General features: G+C 48.1%; 1 protein-coding gene across 3 annotated transcripts in view; it reads left to right on the forward strand.

Moving 5' to 3' along the window:
* The window catches only part of dnah1 (dynein, axonemal, heavy chain 1), a 40,998-nt gene that overhangs the window by 22,650 nt on the left and 4,919 nt on the right, over nt 1-13,429 (forward strand). For 2 of the 3 annotated variants that reach the window (XM_035389306.1, XM_035389305.1), the window contains exons 46-71: nt 81-110; nt 619-797; nt 1,199-1,429; nt 1,582-1,778; nt 2,388-2,523; nt 2,623-2,831; nt 2,988-3,159; nt 3,327-3,518; nt 3,720-3,830; nt 3,989-4,174; nt 4,547-4,738; nt 4,974-5,141; nt 5,491-5,682; nt 6,303-6,434; nt 6,814-6,939; nt 7,252-7,371; nt 7,620-7,769; nt 8,053-8,213; nt 8,684-8,909; nt 9,287-9,482; nt 9,742-9,893; nt 10,371-10,567; nt 10,711-10,855; nt 11,277-11,435; nt 11,846-11,977; nt 12,315-12,485. In XM_035389306.1, the coding sequence (XP_035245197.1) occupies nt 81-110; nt 619-797; nt 1,199-1,429; nt 1,582-1,778; nt 2,388-2,523; nt 2,623-2,831; nt 2,988-3,159; nt 3,327-3,518; nt 3,720-3,830; nt 3,989-4,174; nt 4,547-4,738; nt 4,974-5,141; nt 5,491-5,682; nt 6,303-6,434; nt 6,814-6,939; nt 7,252-7,371; nt 7,620-7,769; nt 8,053-8,213; nt 8,684-8,909; nt 9,287-9,482; nt 9,742-9,893; nt 10,371-10,567; nt 10,711-10,855; nt 11,277-11,435; nt 11,846-11,977; nt 12,315-12,485 (4,262 nt within the window). The remainder of the gene's footprint in view (nt 1-80; nt 111-618; nt 798-1,198; nt 1,430-1,581; nt 1,779-2,387; nt 2,524-2,622; nt 2,832-2,987; nt 3,160-3,326; nt 3,519-3,719; nt 3,831-3,988; nt 4,175-4,546; nt 4,739-4,973; nt 5,142-5,490; nt 5,683-6,302; nt 6,435-6,813; nt 6,940-7,251; nt 7,372-7,619; nt 7,770-8,052; nt 8,214-8,683; nt 8,910-9,286; nt 9,483-9,741; nt 9,894-10,370; nt 10,568-10,710; nt 10,856-11,276; nt 11,436-11,845; nt 11,978-12,314; nt 12,486-13,429) is intronic. The other variant, XM_035389307.1, reaches the window with a different exon arrangement.

Genomic DNA, 13,429 nt, shown 5'->3' on the forward strand with positions numbered 1-13,429 from the left:
TGGCTTCTGCATTGGTATTTTGTCACATGGGTAATGAGGGGCGTGCGGCCTTTCCTAAGTGGATTTGTGTTGTTTTACAGGTGGAAACATGAGCAAAAAGGAGCGTGGCAGTGAGTGCAGAGCAGGCAGACACAGATACAGAAAGACAGGGAGAGGGAACACCACTGAAGAACTCAGAATTTCTTTGACCTTTTAGACTTACTATGCAGGGTGATGTTGCAGAGCAGTGTTAGCACTATTTCTTTATTAATATACACAATCCTCACATATTCTGTCTCAGTGATGCAATTAAATTAAAACAATTTTTCCAGATGGAACTGATAAACCAGGCACCTGGTCTTGAAAAAATCATAAAAGTAGTTCTTATTCTTTTTTTACATTGGGAATGTGTCTCAGCTGTCTCACTACCTTGTTGTAATTTAGTATCAAGTCAGCGTGCTGATGCTTCTGTCATATTAGTTAAACTGGTTCACGCATTAAACCCACTGTCATCATTGACTGGCATCAAACACAGTGCTTCTCAGAGTGTATTTCCCTCTTCATTGACACCGTAGAAACAGCCATATTTTATGGGATACGACTGCTCATTTACCCGAGTGTTTGGCCTGTGCCCTCCAGTCCCAGTTGTGGACATACAGCCGCTGAACGAGCCTCTTGTGGATGCCACAATCAAGGTCTACTCCACCATCACCTCCCAGCTGCTGCCATCACCCGCCAAGTCCCACTACACCTTCAACCTGAGAGACCTGTCCAAAGTGTTCCAGGGCATCCTGATGGGGGAAGCCAGCATGTTCCCGGTAGAGCACTGTATCTCTTCTGCCGCAGCTAAAGCAGTCTATGGGAGGACTCCATCGGGGTTTTAATATTCATAAAAGGGATTAGCAAAAATATGTCCCAGGTTGACTTCTGTCAGCACAACAACAGGGCACAGTAAAGTAAATTAGTTCATGGTAAATTCCTGATATCGAGAAGTATTTTTGACTTTTTAATAGGTAAATTAAGTTCCTAGATGGGGTAAATGGCCTGTTTGCATCTGTATGTACTTATGTAATACACCTTCACAATTCTTCATTTTTTTATTGTTTTGTTTAGAGAATTGTACTGGAACTGTTTCTGATCTGAATTCTATTGTGTGATAAATTCACATTAATTCAAAAAGCTCAGCTGCTCAAGTTGGTTCTGGCTGATTGACATGCAGGATAAGGTGAAGCTGCTGCAGCTGTGGTACCACGAGAGCTGCCGGGTCTTCCAGGACCGGCTGGTGTGCGCAGAGGACCGACAGTGGTTCGACCAGCTGCTGCAGTCCTGCATAGAGGAGTTTGAGTGCAGCTTTGAGGAGGTGGTGCCCAGCCAGCCTGTCCTTTTTGGGGACTTCATGGTCCCAAATGCTGCCAACAAGGTGTACCAGCTCATCGAGGACAGGGAGAGGGTGAGACCCTGCCATTAGCTTTCTCAACATTCCTTACATTAACCACTCACCATCCCTGACCTTCTCCTTTCATCTGAATCATTTGTATTGCTGTCTCACTGCCAATTTTAAATGTTCACTGCGAAATCTCTGCCTTGCCCTGTGGCTTGCAGCTGGTCACAGTCATGGAAGAGTACATGGAGGACTACAACCAGATCAGCACCACCAAGATGAGGCTTGTGCTCTTCATGGACGCCGTCCAGCACATCTGCCGGATCAGCCGCATCATACGGCAGCCCCTTGGCAACGCCTTGTTGCTGGGGGTGGGGGGCAGTGGACGCCAGTCCCTCACCAAGATGGCCACCCACATGTGAGTGTGATCTCCATTAAGTTTCGTCACAGCTTCTCTATGGTAAGATGTTAAGCTCCTATGTTTCCCCTGTCCTCTCTGCTTCCTCTCTAGGTATATTATTTCAGTTGCTATGTTATATTGAATATATACTAAATATATACTGCTGTAAAATGCAATATACAAATAAAATTTGATTGATTGATACTATGGATATTCATGAAAGGCATGTCTATGGACAGATAATCCTTTTCTACTGGTACAGTCTTTGGATTCACTCTTCATGGATATTCATGAAGATGCATAAAATGTAACATTGCCACTTTAACTTGGTATTAGGCTACCTTGCTTGGCTGTAACCATTTCTTTCATTCAGATGAATGGTAACTACTGACCATATCCTCCCACTAGGAGGAGGTGGAATCTCACCCTAGGCTTGTCACTCAGCTCAACAAATTTTGATAAGTTGAATGTAAAACAAGTATTAATTTAATCTATTTATAGATTTGAGGGCTAGGGTAAGATGGCTATCCTTCACTGTTATGGTCAACTAGATCTCATACATGCATGCCTTCACCACAAGCCCTGTCCCTCATATGACTATATTCCTGTCACTTTTTTGTCCCTCAGGGCTGACTATGAGTGCTTCCAGATTGAACTGTCCAAGAACTACGGCCAGGCTGAGTGGAGGGATGATATCAAGGGCATCATGCTGAAGGCTGGCCTACAGAATGAGCAAATCACTTTCCTGTTTGTGGACACTCAGGTAAGCGTGTTTCACCAATTACTTTACACATTCTCATCGGTAAGTACACATACCTGTGTTCTCACACATTCCCGAGTTGTTCTGCACTACTCTTTGCAGATCAAGTGCGAGTCGTTCCTGGAGGATGTGAACAACATCCTGAATTCGGGCGATGTGCCGAATCTGTACGCGTCAGACGAGCAGGATCGTATCCTGGTGGCCATGAAGCCCGTGGTGCAGGATCTGGGCCAACAGCCTACCAAGTCCAACCTGATGGCTGCCTATATCAAGAGAGTTCGCAGCAACATCCACACGGTGCTGTGCATGAGGTACACACACATGGGCACGCGCATACACTCATACAGGTACACATACATGCACGCAAGCACAAACATACATGTGTATACACACACAGACAGACACACGAGTGTGTATACATGCCTGCACTTTGACGCAATCCCTCTCTTCTCCCCATGCTTCCACAGTCCAATCGGGGAGGTGTTCCGTGCCCGTCTCCGGCAGTTCCCCTCCCTGGTCACCTGCTGCACTATTGACTGGTTCAGTGCCTGGCCAGAGGAGGCGCTAGAGTCTGTCGCAAACTCCTTCCTCGGCGAGCTGCCGGAGCTGGAGGCTGAGCCTGCCGTCCTGAAGGGGCTGGTGAGAAGGGGGATGGGTGGAAGGGAGGGGGTAATGCAATGGAGATGGTGAGTCTGGGAGAGAGAGCGGGAGAAAAGCTGCAGGGAGGTGCCCTAGGCAGAATGGGTGGGCTTGGGGGCAGGGATCAATGAAGGTAAGTGATTGCTTATACCCTCTGTCTGGTTCAGACCATGATGTGCATGGACATCCACCAGACAGTGGCCAGGAAGTGTGATCAGTACCTGGCTGAGCTCTCACGACACAACTACGTCACGCCCAAGAGCTACCTGGATCTGCTCGCTATCTTCTCCTCCCTTATTGGCCGCAAGAAACAGGAGCTGCACAGCGCCCGGCAGAGAATGAAGATCGGCCTGGACAAGGTGAGAGGAAGGAAGGGAGAACACTGGGGGTTTTTGGAAGAAGGAGATTTTCTTATTTCTTTATTAATTTCATTGTTTTTTGTGTGACTGTATGTTTTTCACACTATGCTAGTTGCTTGTGACTCACCGTGTCCTTGTGGTGTGTGTGTGTGTGTGTGTATGCGTGTGCGCGCACGTCTGTCTTTTCCTGTGCTACTGTAGCTGCTGCATACAGCAGATGATGTCAGTAAGATGCAGGAGGAGCTGGAAGTTATGAGACCCCTTCTGGAGGAGGCAGCTCAGGACACCCTGGTTACCATGGAGAAGATTAAGGTTGGACCAGCACATCTGGGTACCACTAGTGCTTTATAAACTGCAATGAACCCTCATTCAGCAAGTGTTTGTTTTTCTGTGTGTTTGTGTGTGTGTTTTGCTGTGTGTGTGTGTGTGTGTGTGTGTGTATATTCCTCTGCGCGTGTCTGTGTGTGCAGGAAGACACGGCAGTAGCAGAAGTGACTCGTGTGGAGGTTCAGGCTGAGGAGGCGAAAGCCTCTGAAAAGGCTCATAAGGCCCACGCCATCGCTACAGACGCACAGAAGGACCTGGACGAAGCGCTGCCTGCGCTGGATGCCGCCCTCGACAGCCTCAAGTCCCTCAATAAGAACGACGTGACTGAGGTATCCCAGCCCAGACCCAGCCCTAACCCACGCACGTGTCCCCTGACACACCGACATTACTCCAGTCTCTGTGACACCATTCACTCTAAATTAAAAACAGGACAGAACCATAATGCAAGTTGCACTGGACTGAAGTGGAATGTAAGCAATTGGTATGTGAAAAACCGATGTAATTTTCAGTGTGTCAGCTAGAATTGCTCTCTGTTTATGTCTAGTTACTGGCACTGAGATGGTTAACTGTCCTTTCCTGTCGTTGCTACTGTTCTTGTAGATCTGTAGATTGTTTGTATGTAATTTGTTTTGCACGTTGCTGTGGATACGTGCTTCTGCTAGACGGGTGTAATAGGCAGTAATGGGCCTGATGTCTGGCAGGTGCGGGCGATGCAGAGGCCCCCCCAGGGTGTGAAGCTGGTTATTGAAGCTCTGTGCATCATTAAAGGCATTAAGCCCAAGAAGGTGCCTGGGGAGAAGCCTGGCACCAAGGTGGATGACTACTGGGAACCTGGCAAGGGTCTGCTGCAGGACCCGGGCAAGTTCCTGGAGGGCCTATTCAAATTTGACAAGGTAAGGGAGGAGGCAGCGTCCTGACCAATGAGGGAGGTCCACACAAGCCCTGCCCACTTTCCATCAGAGCCATGGTTATGGTTGTGTTCACTTCTCACATTAATAAAAATTTCAGTGAAATGTCCACAAATTAAAATGTACTTTCCATAAGATTCAATGAGTGAGTGTAGTGTTGTTTCCAGAACTACTCTCTTGTGGGTGACCAACCTCGATTATTCTCTTCTTTTGACCTTAGGAAAACATCCCAGACTCAGTGATCAAGTTGGTCCAGCCATACATTGACAATGAGGAGTTTCAGCCTGAGTCCATTGCCAAGGTGTCCAAGGCCTGCAAATCCATCTGCCAGTGGGTGCGGGCCATGCACATCTACCACTTTGTCGCCAAGGGGGTGGAGCCTAAACGGGTGAGGCCCTGCGTGCTCTGCTGCAGTCTCTCTATTTCAGCCTGTCTGTCATGCTCCTGTAGCCTGGTAACAGAAGCAGCACCAGATCTGCTTCTCACTTTCTCATGTACGGTGCAATGTGATCGTTATACAACCCCTTTCAGATGCTTATCTGTTGTAGGAATGTTTGTTCTACTGAATGTGGTAGCATTGTCAATGGGAGATTAGGAAGGCAGACAGGGAGGACATATGAAACCTCCAGAGCCCTGTCTCTATCTTACCTGATCCCAGTCCTAAAAACCCCCAACCCTCCTCAGCCCTTCATGCCACATCCTGTCCTGCCGCCCCCTCCTTCCCTTTGTGTGAGCAGCAAGCCCTAAAGGAGGCTCAGGAAGATCTAGCAGCCACCCAGAAAATCCTGGATGAAGCCATGGGCAAATTGGCGGCTGTGGAGGAGGGCATTGCTGCCCTGGAGGCTAAGTACCGTGACTGCCTGGCCAAGAGAGATGAGCTGGACAACAAGTGCTCACTGTGTGAGGCGCGGCTGGTTCGGGCTGACAAGGTCAGTCTGGGAACACACTGTGCAAAACACCTCTGCTCTAGCAATGTACAACACTCCTCAACTACACACTACTACAACCTCACACCCTGCAGTATACCTTTGCCATAGCAACGTACATTGCCCTTCAAATACACACTACTTCAGCCACACAGCTTTGCATTTTTACATAGGGTCCGTTTATACAGATGGATATTTACTAAAGCAATGCAGGTTAAGTACCTGGGAATCAAACCTTCAACCTTTCAGTTACAAGGCCAGTTCCTTAACCATTATACTACACTGCCATGCAGTGGCATAGCTGCTATGGCACATCACACCATGCAGTATACCTCTGCTATAGGAAACTGATCAGCGTCACAATCCGCACTGCTGAAAGTGGTGTGGTTGAAAGAGCTGTTTCTGAAACAACATTATTTTTCAGGGATATTGAACCCATTTTTATGTTGCTTTATTGACGATCAGCATTCATGACATTGCTTATGGTACAGATTTTATGGGCCCTTGAATTTGACGGAATGCGACCTTGGAAAGACTTGGAAAGTGAGGGAGCCCTATGCATGTGCGTGCGTGCACACGCATGCCATAACTGTGTTCTGCGTGTTCATGCGGTGTGAGTGCAGTTGATTGGCGGCTTGGCGGGTGAGAAGGTGCGCTGGGCTGAGACGGTGGAGGAGCTGGACTACATGGTGAATAACGTGTCGGGAGACGTGCTGCTGGCGGCGGGATACGTGGCGTACCTCGGCCCTTTCACCGTGAGTGCCTTCGCCTCTGCTGCCTGTGACCGTGAGGACCGTGAGGGCAGGGTGGAGCCTGGCGTGCGTGTGGAATAAGGGTGATGTGATTTAAGTATGTGACAGGATGCGCTAAACCATGTCCTCTTTATAGAAGGATGTGGTTTAGTTAACCAGTTGTGCTTGTTTGTGCGAGAATGATTTCTTTTTGAGCAGTGGTGTGCACTGTTTGGGTAATAATGGGTGTAAAGATTACTTTTGTTTCTGTAAGCTATGTAAGCATGTTGTTTGAGTAAGCTTGTGTTTTATTTCAGTAAGCATGTGTTTTTTAGTTTGGGTGTTCAGTTAAGGATGTGCATGTGCTGTTTCAGTTAAAAAGAAAAGTGTGTTTTTCGTATAGGGCGAGTACAGGGCGGATATGGCAAAGGAGTGGTTGCAGCGGTTCAAAGAACTAGGTGTTCCTCACACATCGAACCCGGATCTGATCAGTACCCTGGGCGACAAGGTCAAGATCCGATCCTGGCAGGTCAGAGGCCCTCGGAGCAGCACAAAGAACATGCTGTAAAATGTGTCTGTGTACTTTATGGCCCCACTGCACATGTATGAACCCTGCTGGTATGCATGTTCGTTTTGTCCTAGTACCTGGAAGAAACTGCAGAGTATCATAATTGTGAACCCCATGTAAACCTTTCCTAAGTTTTATGTGACAGTGGCTCCCGGAATGGCATTGTGCTGTTTAACATCATGGCTTCATCGCTATTATCTTATGTGTTTTTTTACCTGTATGGGTAAATTTGCATGTGTATATTAATGTGTGCCTGTGTGTCTGTGTGTGTAGATCACAGGGCTGCCCAAGGATTCTCTGTCGGTGGAAAACGGGGTGATCACGCAGTATTCACCACGCTGGCCACTGTTCATAGACCCGCAGGGACAAGCCAACAAGTGGATCAAAAACATGGTGAGGACTCACAAGCTTAGCACTGTTACTCTACAGAATGCGTTTCAGTCAATCAGCATCCTCTTACCCGACCCATACTCTTCAGGGTATTGCAGTATCTGCAGAGCACTGTAAATGTCTAAAGGAATACTCGTCCTTTCATTAGCAGCTGCCCTTGTGATATTGTGAGTATGGTAGGGTGCAGAGGTCCCTGCTGTTCCTGTGGTGGGCTGGAGCCACAGTGTGAACCTCACTTCCTGTGTCTTCAGGAGCGTGAAAACGGACTGGACGTGATGAAGCTCAGTGACCGGGACTTCCTGCGCAGTCTGGAGAATGCCATCCGCTTCGGGAAGCCCTGCCTTCTGGAGAACGTGGGCGAGGAGCTGGACCCAGCGCTGGAGCCCGTCCTGCTCAGAGAGGTCTGAATTCAACAATGACCTCCGAACTACACTGACTCAACACACGCCGTACTGAACACACTACTGTGGTCACTGAACACTCCCTCCCTGAACCATTTAGGTGTGTATCGGGGGTATTTGGTCGTGTTGCAAGTTTGCATGTTCAGGTCTGCAGTGTTATATGCGTATGTTGAGATCTGCAGTGTTACATGTGTTTGTGTTGAGATCTGGTGTTATACTTGTGTTGAGATCTGCTATGTTAGATGTGTCTCTGCAGTGCTGCTTGTGTATTTCTGCTGCCTAGACCTTTAAACAGCAGGGCAGCACAGTGATAAAACTTGGAGACACCATCATCCCTTACCATGACGACTTCAAAATGTACATCACCACCAAACTGCCCAACCCTCACTACTCCCCTGAGATCTCCACAAAGGTCACTCTCATCAACTTCACCCTTTCGCCCAGGTACCCTTACCATGTCTGCACTGCAGATAAATCTCTGACAAATAAAGCTCTGACACAGTCAGGGTCTTGGGGTGAGCTCTCACACAGTCAGGGTTTTTGGGGTGAGCTCTGGCACAGTCAGGGTTTTGGGGTGAGATCTGACAGTCAGGGTTGGGTTTTGGGGTGAGCTCTGACACAGTCAGGGTTTTGGGGTGAGATCTGACAGTCAGGGTTTTGGGGTGAGATCTGACAGTCAGGGTTTTGGGGTGAGCTCTGACACAGTCAGGGTTTTGGGGTGAGATCTGACAGTCAGGGTTTTGGGGTGAGATCTGACAGTCAGGGTTTTGGGGTGAGCTCTGACACAGTCAGGGTTTTGGGGTGAGATCTGACAGTCAGGGTTTTGGGGTGAGATCTGACAGTCAGGGTTTTGGGGTGAGCTCTGACACAGTCAGGGTTTTGGGGTGAGCTCTGAAGTAGGCCTCTGACCGCAGTGGGCTGGAGGATCAGCTGCTGGGCTGTGTGGTTGCTGAAGAGCGACCGGACCTGGAAGAGGCGAAGAACCAGCTGATTGTGAGCAGCGCACGGATGAAGCAGGAGCTGAAGGAGATTGAGGACCAGATCCTCTTCAGGCTGAGCTCTGTGGAGGGGAACCCCGTGGATGACGAGGAGCTCATCAGGGTCCTGGGTGCCTCCAAGGTCAAAGCGGGAGAGATAGAGGTCAGCTTCCATGCGTGGTGCATATGTTATTACACACCGGGAACACACAAACAGAAAATATTGGCTAAAGTCACAGAGCAGTCACTGCAGTTGTTAGAAATCACAGAAAGATTTTTAAAAGAACAATAATTATAAGTAGAATGGCAAGAGTCTGTGGTTACAGTAAACCTTGCCTATGCTGGGCCTACAGTATTAGTGCTGTCTGCAGTACACATATAGTGCATATTGTATTAAAGCCCTCAGCTGTGCGTGTAGTGTATACATGCTCTCAGGGTTGTCACTGCTCAGAATGTGGTTAGGCCTTTGAGGATGGCTGACAGGGACAGGCAGGGCTTTGTGCGTGTGGGTGATTCCCGCTGACTTGCCACCTGTCGCAGGCCAAAGTGATGGTGGCGGAGGAGACGGAGCGGGACATAGACGCCACGCGGCTAGAGTACGTGCCGGTGGCCGTGCGCACGCAGATCCTCTTCTTCTGCGTCTCAGACCTCTCCAACGTGGATCCCATGTATCAGTACTCCCTCGAGTGGTTCCTGGGCATCTTCATGTCGGGCATCGCCAACTCCGAAAAAGCAGGTGCTGGATCATACCTTTTCATGCATCAGCTGCACATCTCATACATAAGCTTACATCATAACTTTCATTATGCTCCCTTGCTCCTCCCTTACTCACACTAAACCATATTGCTAACATATTGCTATATGGTACGATAAGGGGTATTATACCATGGATGGTCCCCAACCATGGAAACTAATTATGCTCTTCTGGCAGTATGGGGTGGTATGGTCTTCTATACATCATTGACTGTATAAGCTTGCCTGTGTGTGTCTTACAGATACGGTGGAGAAACGGATTGTCAACATCAATGAGTTTTTCACCTTCAGCCTCTACAGCAACGTGTGCCGCAGTCTGTTTGAGAAACACAAGCTCATGTTCGCCTTCCTGCTGTGCGTTCGCATCATGATGAATGAGAACAAGATTGACATGGTGAGGCAGAGACACTCATTTAGACACACCTAGCTTGTCATGTCTGTCTGTTTATCTCAGCAGGCCACCCCAGCTGGGACAAAATCTTCCACAAGTCACTGCCCCCGATCAGATAAATTAAGCATGTTTAAATGTTAGCCACCATTGTGCTAACTGGGAGTTAAATGGTTTTCTGATGTGATGAATTTTTTTTGTATGGTTTTTGTTCCTTCAGTGTTGAGTATATTTCCCTGGCATTAAGTGTGTTCTTCTGGCATTGAAGGTTTGTCTCTGGTTATGAAGGTGTGTCTGGTAGTGTTGAATGTGTTCCTCAGGTGTTGGGTTTGTCCAGTAGTGCTGAGCATGTTCCTCAGGTGTTGGGTGTGTCCGGTAGTGTTGAGTGTGTTCGTCTGGTTTGAGTTTTTTCGTTAGTGTTCAGTGCGTTCCTCTGGTGTTGGGTTTGTCCGGTAGAGTTGAGTGCTCATATCCCTGTCCCAGGCGGAGTGGCGGTACATGCTGTCGGGGGGCATGGCCCAGGAGCAACTCCCCAACCCTGCGGAGGACTGGCTGTCCAGCCGTGCCTGGCAGGACATCCTGGGCCTGAGCAGCCTGCCCACCTTCAGCAGCCTGGCAGCCGACTTCCAACAGCACGAGGCCCGATTCAGAGAGATCTTCGACAGCAGCCAGCCTCACAGGTTTCAACACACGGGCATGCACGCGTACACATGCATGTGCACACACACACACACACACACACACACACAGATACACACACAGTGACGTTCAAAGAGACACAGGTTCAACTGACTGTAGATTCTGTGTTTGTGTGTGAGTACAGGGAGCCTTTACCGGGAGAGTGGGACACCCAGCTGGACTCCTTCCAGAAGCTGCTCATTCTGCGCTGTCTTCGGGCTGATCGCCTCACACACGGAATGCAGGACTTTGTGGCAGCTCAGCTGGGCCAGCGCTTCATTGAGCCCCAGGTACTGAACGCCACTGCAACAGTCTGCAGGACTTACAGTGCAGCTACACCATCCACAGATTAAAAAAATATCAAGGTCTCGAAAGTTCTTGGGGGTTACTACATTTTGAAGGTACTTTAAAATATTTGAATTTAAAATATTAGATTAAAAGCTTTGGATTTTATTTAAACCTGTCCCTTATAAATTAATCCTAGATCAGAAACCACAATCTATTCAAAGGCTTTTGGTTTGGATAGGTTTTTAAAGAGCTTATTTTTAAAGACTAAATATATTTTCAGTCATATTGAGGCTATTTTTCAACTTCTTATTGATGTTTGGAGTGCAGCCTTGAAATTAGTTGATGTCAGAGATAGTTGTGTGGATGCTGCTTTTAACCCACTAACCTCTGACCCCCTGCTCTCCCTCCCCCTCCCTCTCCCAGACATCGGACCTCTCCGTGGTGTTTAAGGAGTCGTCTCCCTCCATCCCGCTCATTTTCGTGCTGTCTCCTGGAACTGACCCCGCCGCCGACCTCTATAAGTTTGCTGATGTCATGAAGTTTTCCAAGAAGATGAGTGCCATCTCTCTGGGCCAGGGCCAGGTCAGTCACCAAGCGTAGCCATGTTTGCACCAGAAAGCTAATTCGTACTAATGAGGAAACAGTAATTAAGTGCATCTCTCGCTCTAATTGTTAGTTTAATTAGTGCTTGGGTAAACGGCTTGATGTCAATTCCAAGTAGTTCTGGAGCCCTGAGACCAGGTCCACATGGGCAGTTGTCATTTGTATTCACTAGCCTTTTTTAGAAATGTCTCGACAGCATGGCTCGCCGCGCATGGCTCACAAACTGACAGCCCACCCGGTCCTCACTGGAGCAGAGCCCGGGGAATGGCTATTGAATGAATGGTTTACGGCTGCAAATCGCTGACTCTAGTGTGATGTCAGTGTGTGACCAGTCGTGCTGGCTCCTGTCAGGCTGTGATCGGGCTGTGATGTTCTGGCCTGCGTTTCAGGGCCCGTGGGCAGAAGCCATGATGCACAAAGCCATGGACAAGGGCCACTGGGTCTTCTTCCAGAACTGCCACCTAGCCCCCAGTTGGATGCCCTCTCTAGAGAGGCTCATTGAGAACATCGACCCCAACAAGGTGAGAGGCATCGATGGGTACACAGGCCACGCTCCTGAAGTTTCATTGGAGAGCCAGAAGACGATGGAGGACTTCTCATCTTACATTTGATTATTTTGCACTATTTAGCTCTTGTTAAAAATGACTTACAAGGCCATTAGACCACCCAAACAGCCTGTAACATTCTAGACATTTATTGCAAAGCTAATCCGCCACCACACAAGTGAATGAAAGGCTGAAACAGCTTTGAGCCTGATCTTCTGTTCCCTTCGTAAATGCAGCACCATAGTCTAGAAGAGCTGAGGTAAGGAATGGGCAGCATTAGCCCAACTCACACCTGTACCCTGCTCTCTCCCAGGTACACCGGGACTTCCGCCTCTGGCTGACCAGCCTGCCCAGTAACAAGTTCCCTGTGTCCATTTTGCAAAACGGCTCCAAGATGACCATAGAGCCCCCAAGGGGCATCAAGGCTAACCTGCTCAAGACTTACCTGAGCCTCTCTGAAGAGTTCTTCAACTCCTGCTCCAAGGTCAGACCCCTGCTCCTCCTCTTCATCTTCCTCCCTCTTCCTCTCACTCCCTCTGCCTGCATGTTTTTCTCTTTCTGTTTAGTCGCAGACAAGTGGCTCTTGTCACAATCTGTTTTCAAAAGATTTTCACTTCTGATTTTATACTGTTACTCATTGCTGTCATTCTGTTTGTGCTATGTCATTTTTTTACATTACTGCTTGTTGGCACCCCCCCTCCAAGCCCCCTTCAGTCAAGCTTAAAAAACATATCATGCAGCCCTGCAGCTGCCCTGATAAAGGTTCATAATGATCTATTGATTGTCTCTGGTGCTATTCCTCTTGTTCCCCTTAGCCCATCTCCACTGCTGCCTTTTACCCCACCTGCACCTCTACCTGCTGCAGACACTGATTCAATGCTGCTCTGCTTTACCTATGGATGCTGTTCCAGCACAATGAAAACTAAGCAACATAGACCAGCCACGAACAGCCTCTCTCCAGGCTGACTGTCCTTATGATTTATGTGTCCAGTCTAGCCTTAAGGTTCTCCTTCCCCTGCTGGCTAAAAACACTGGGCTTCTCTTGCTATTCCCTCCCTGTGTGCTGCAGGTTATCTAGTTTAATTCGGAAGTGCTTGATATAGGTCCCTCGTGTATTTTTTATATGAAACTCTAAAACACATCGTTTTAAAGCTACATTCTCCAAAACCCTTTTGTGTTGTTTTCTGTCTACGTGTACAGTCGATATATTTTGCACACCTACCATAGTTTTGACTTTGCTGTTGTTACTGTTACTGTAAATTTTATCTTCATTCAAGACAGTAATTCTTTTTCCTTGTTTTATTCACTGGGACTTTGAACTATTATTATATTTGTTGATACCACATACATCTACAATGCTCAAAGGGTTATGAGATTGCAATTTACAATGTGCACTTGGGGCAGGGAGTTATATAAGATGGCCGAAGG

Source organism: Anguilla anguilla, chromosome 13, assembly GCF_013347855.1.
Source record: "Anguilla anguilla isolate fAngAng1 chromosome 13, fAngAng1.pri, whole genome shotgun sequence".
NCBI lineage: Eukaryota > Metazoa > Chordata > Actinopteri > Anguilliformes > Anguillidae > Anguilla > Anguilla anguilla.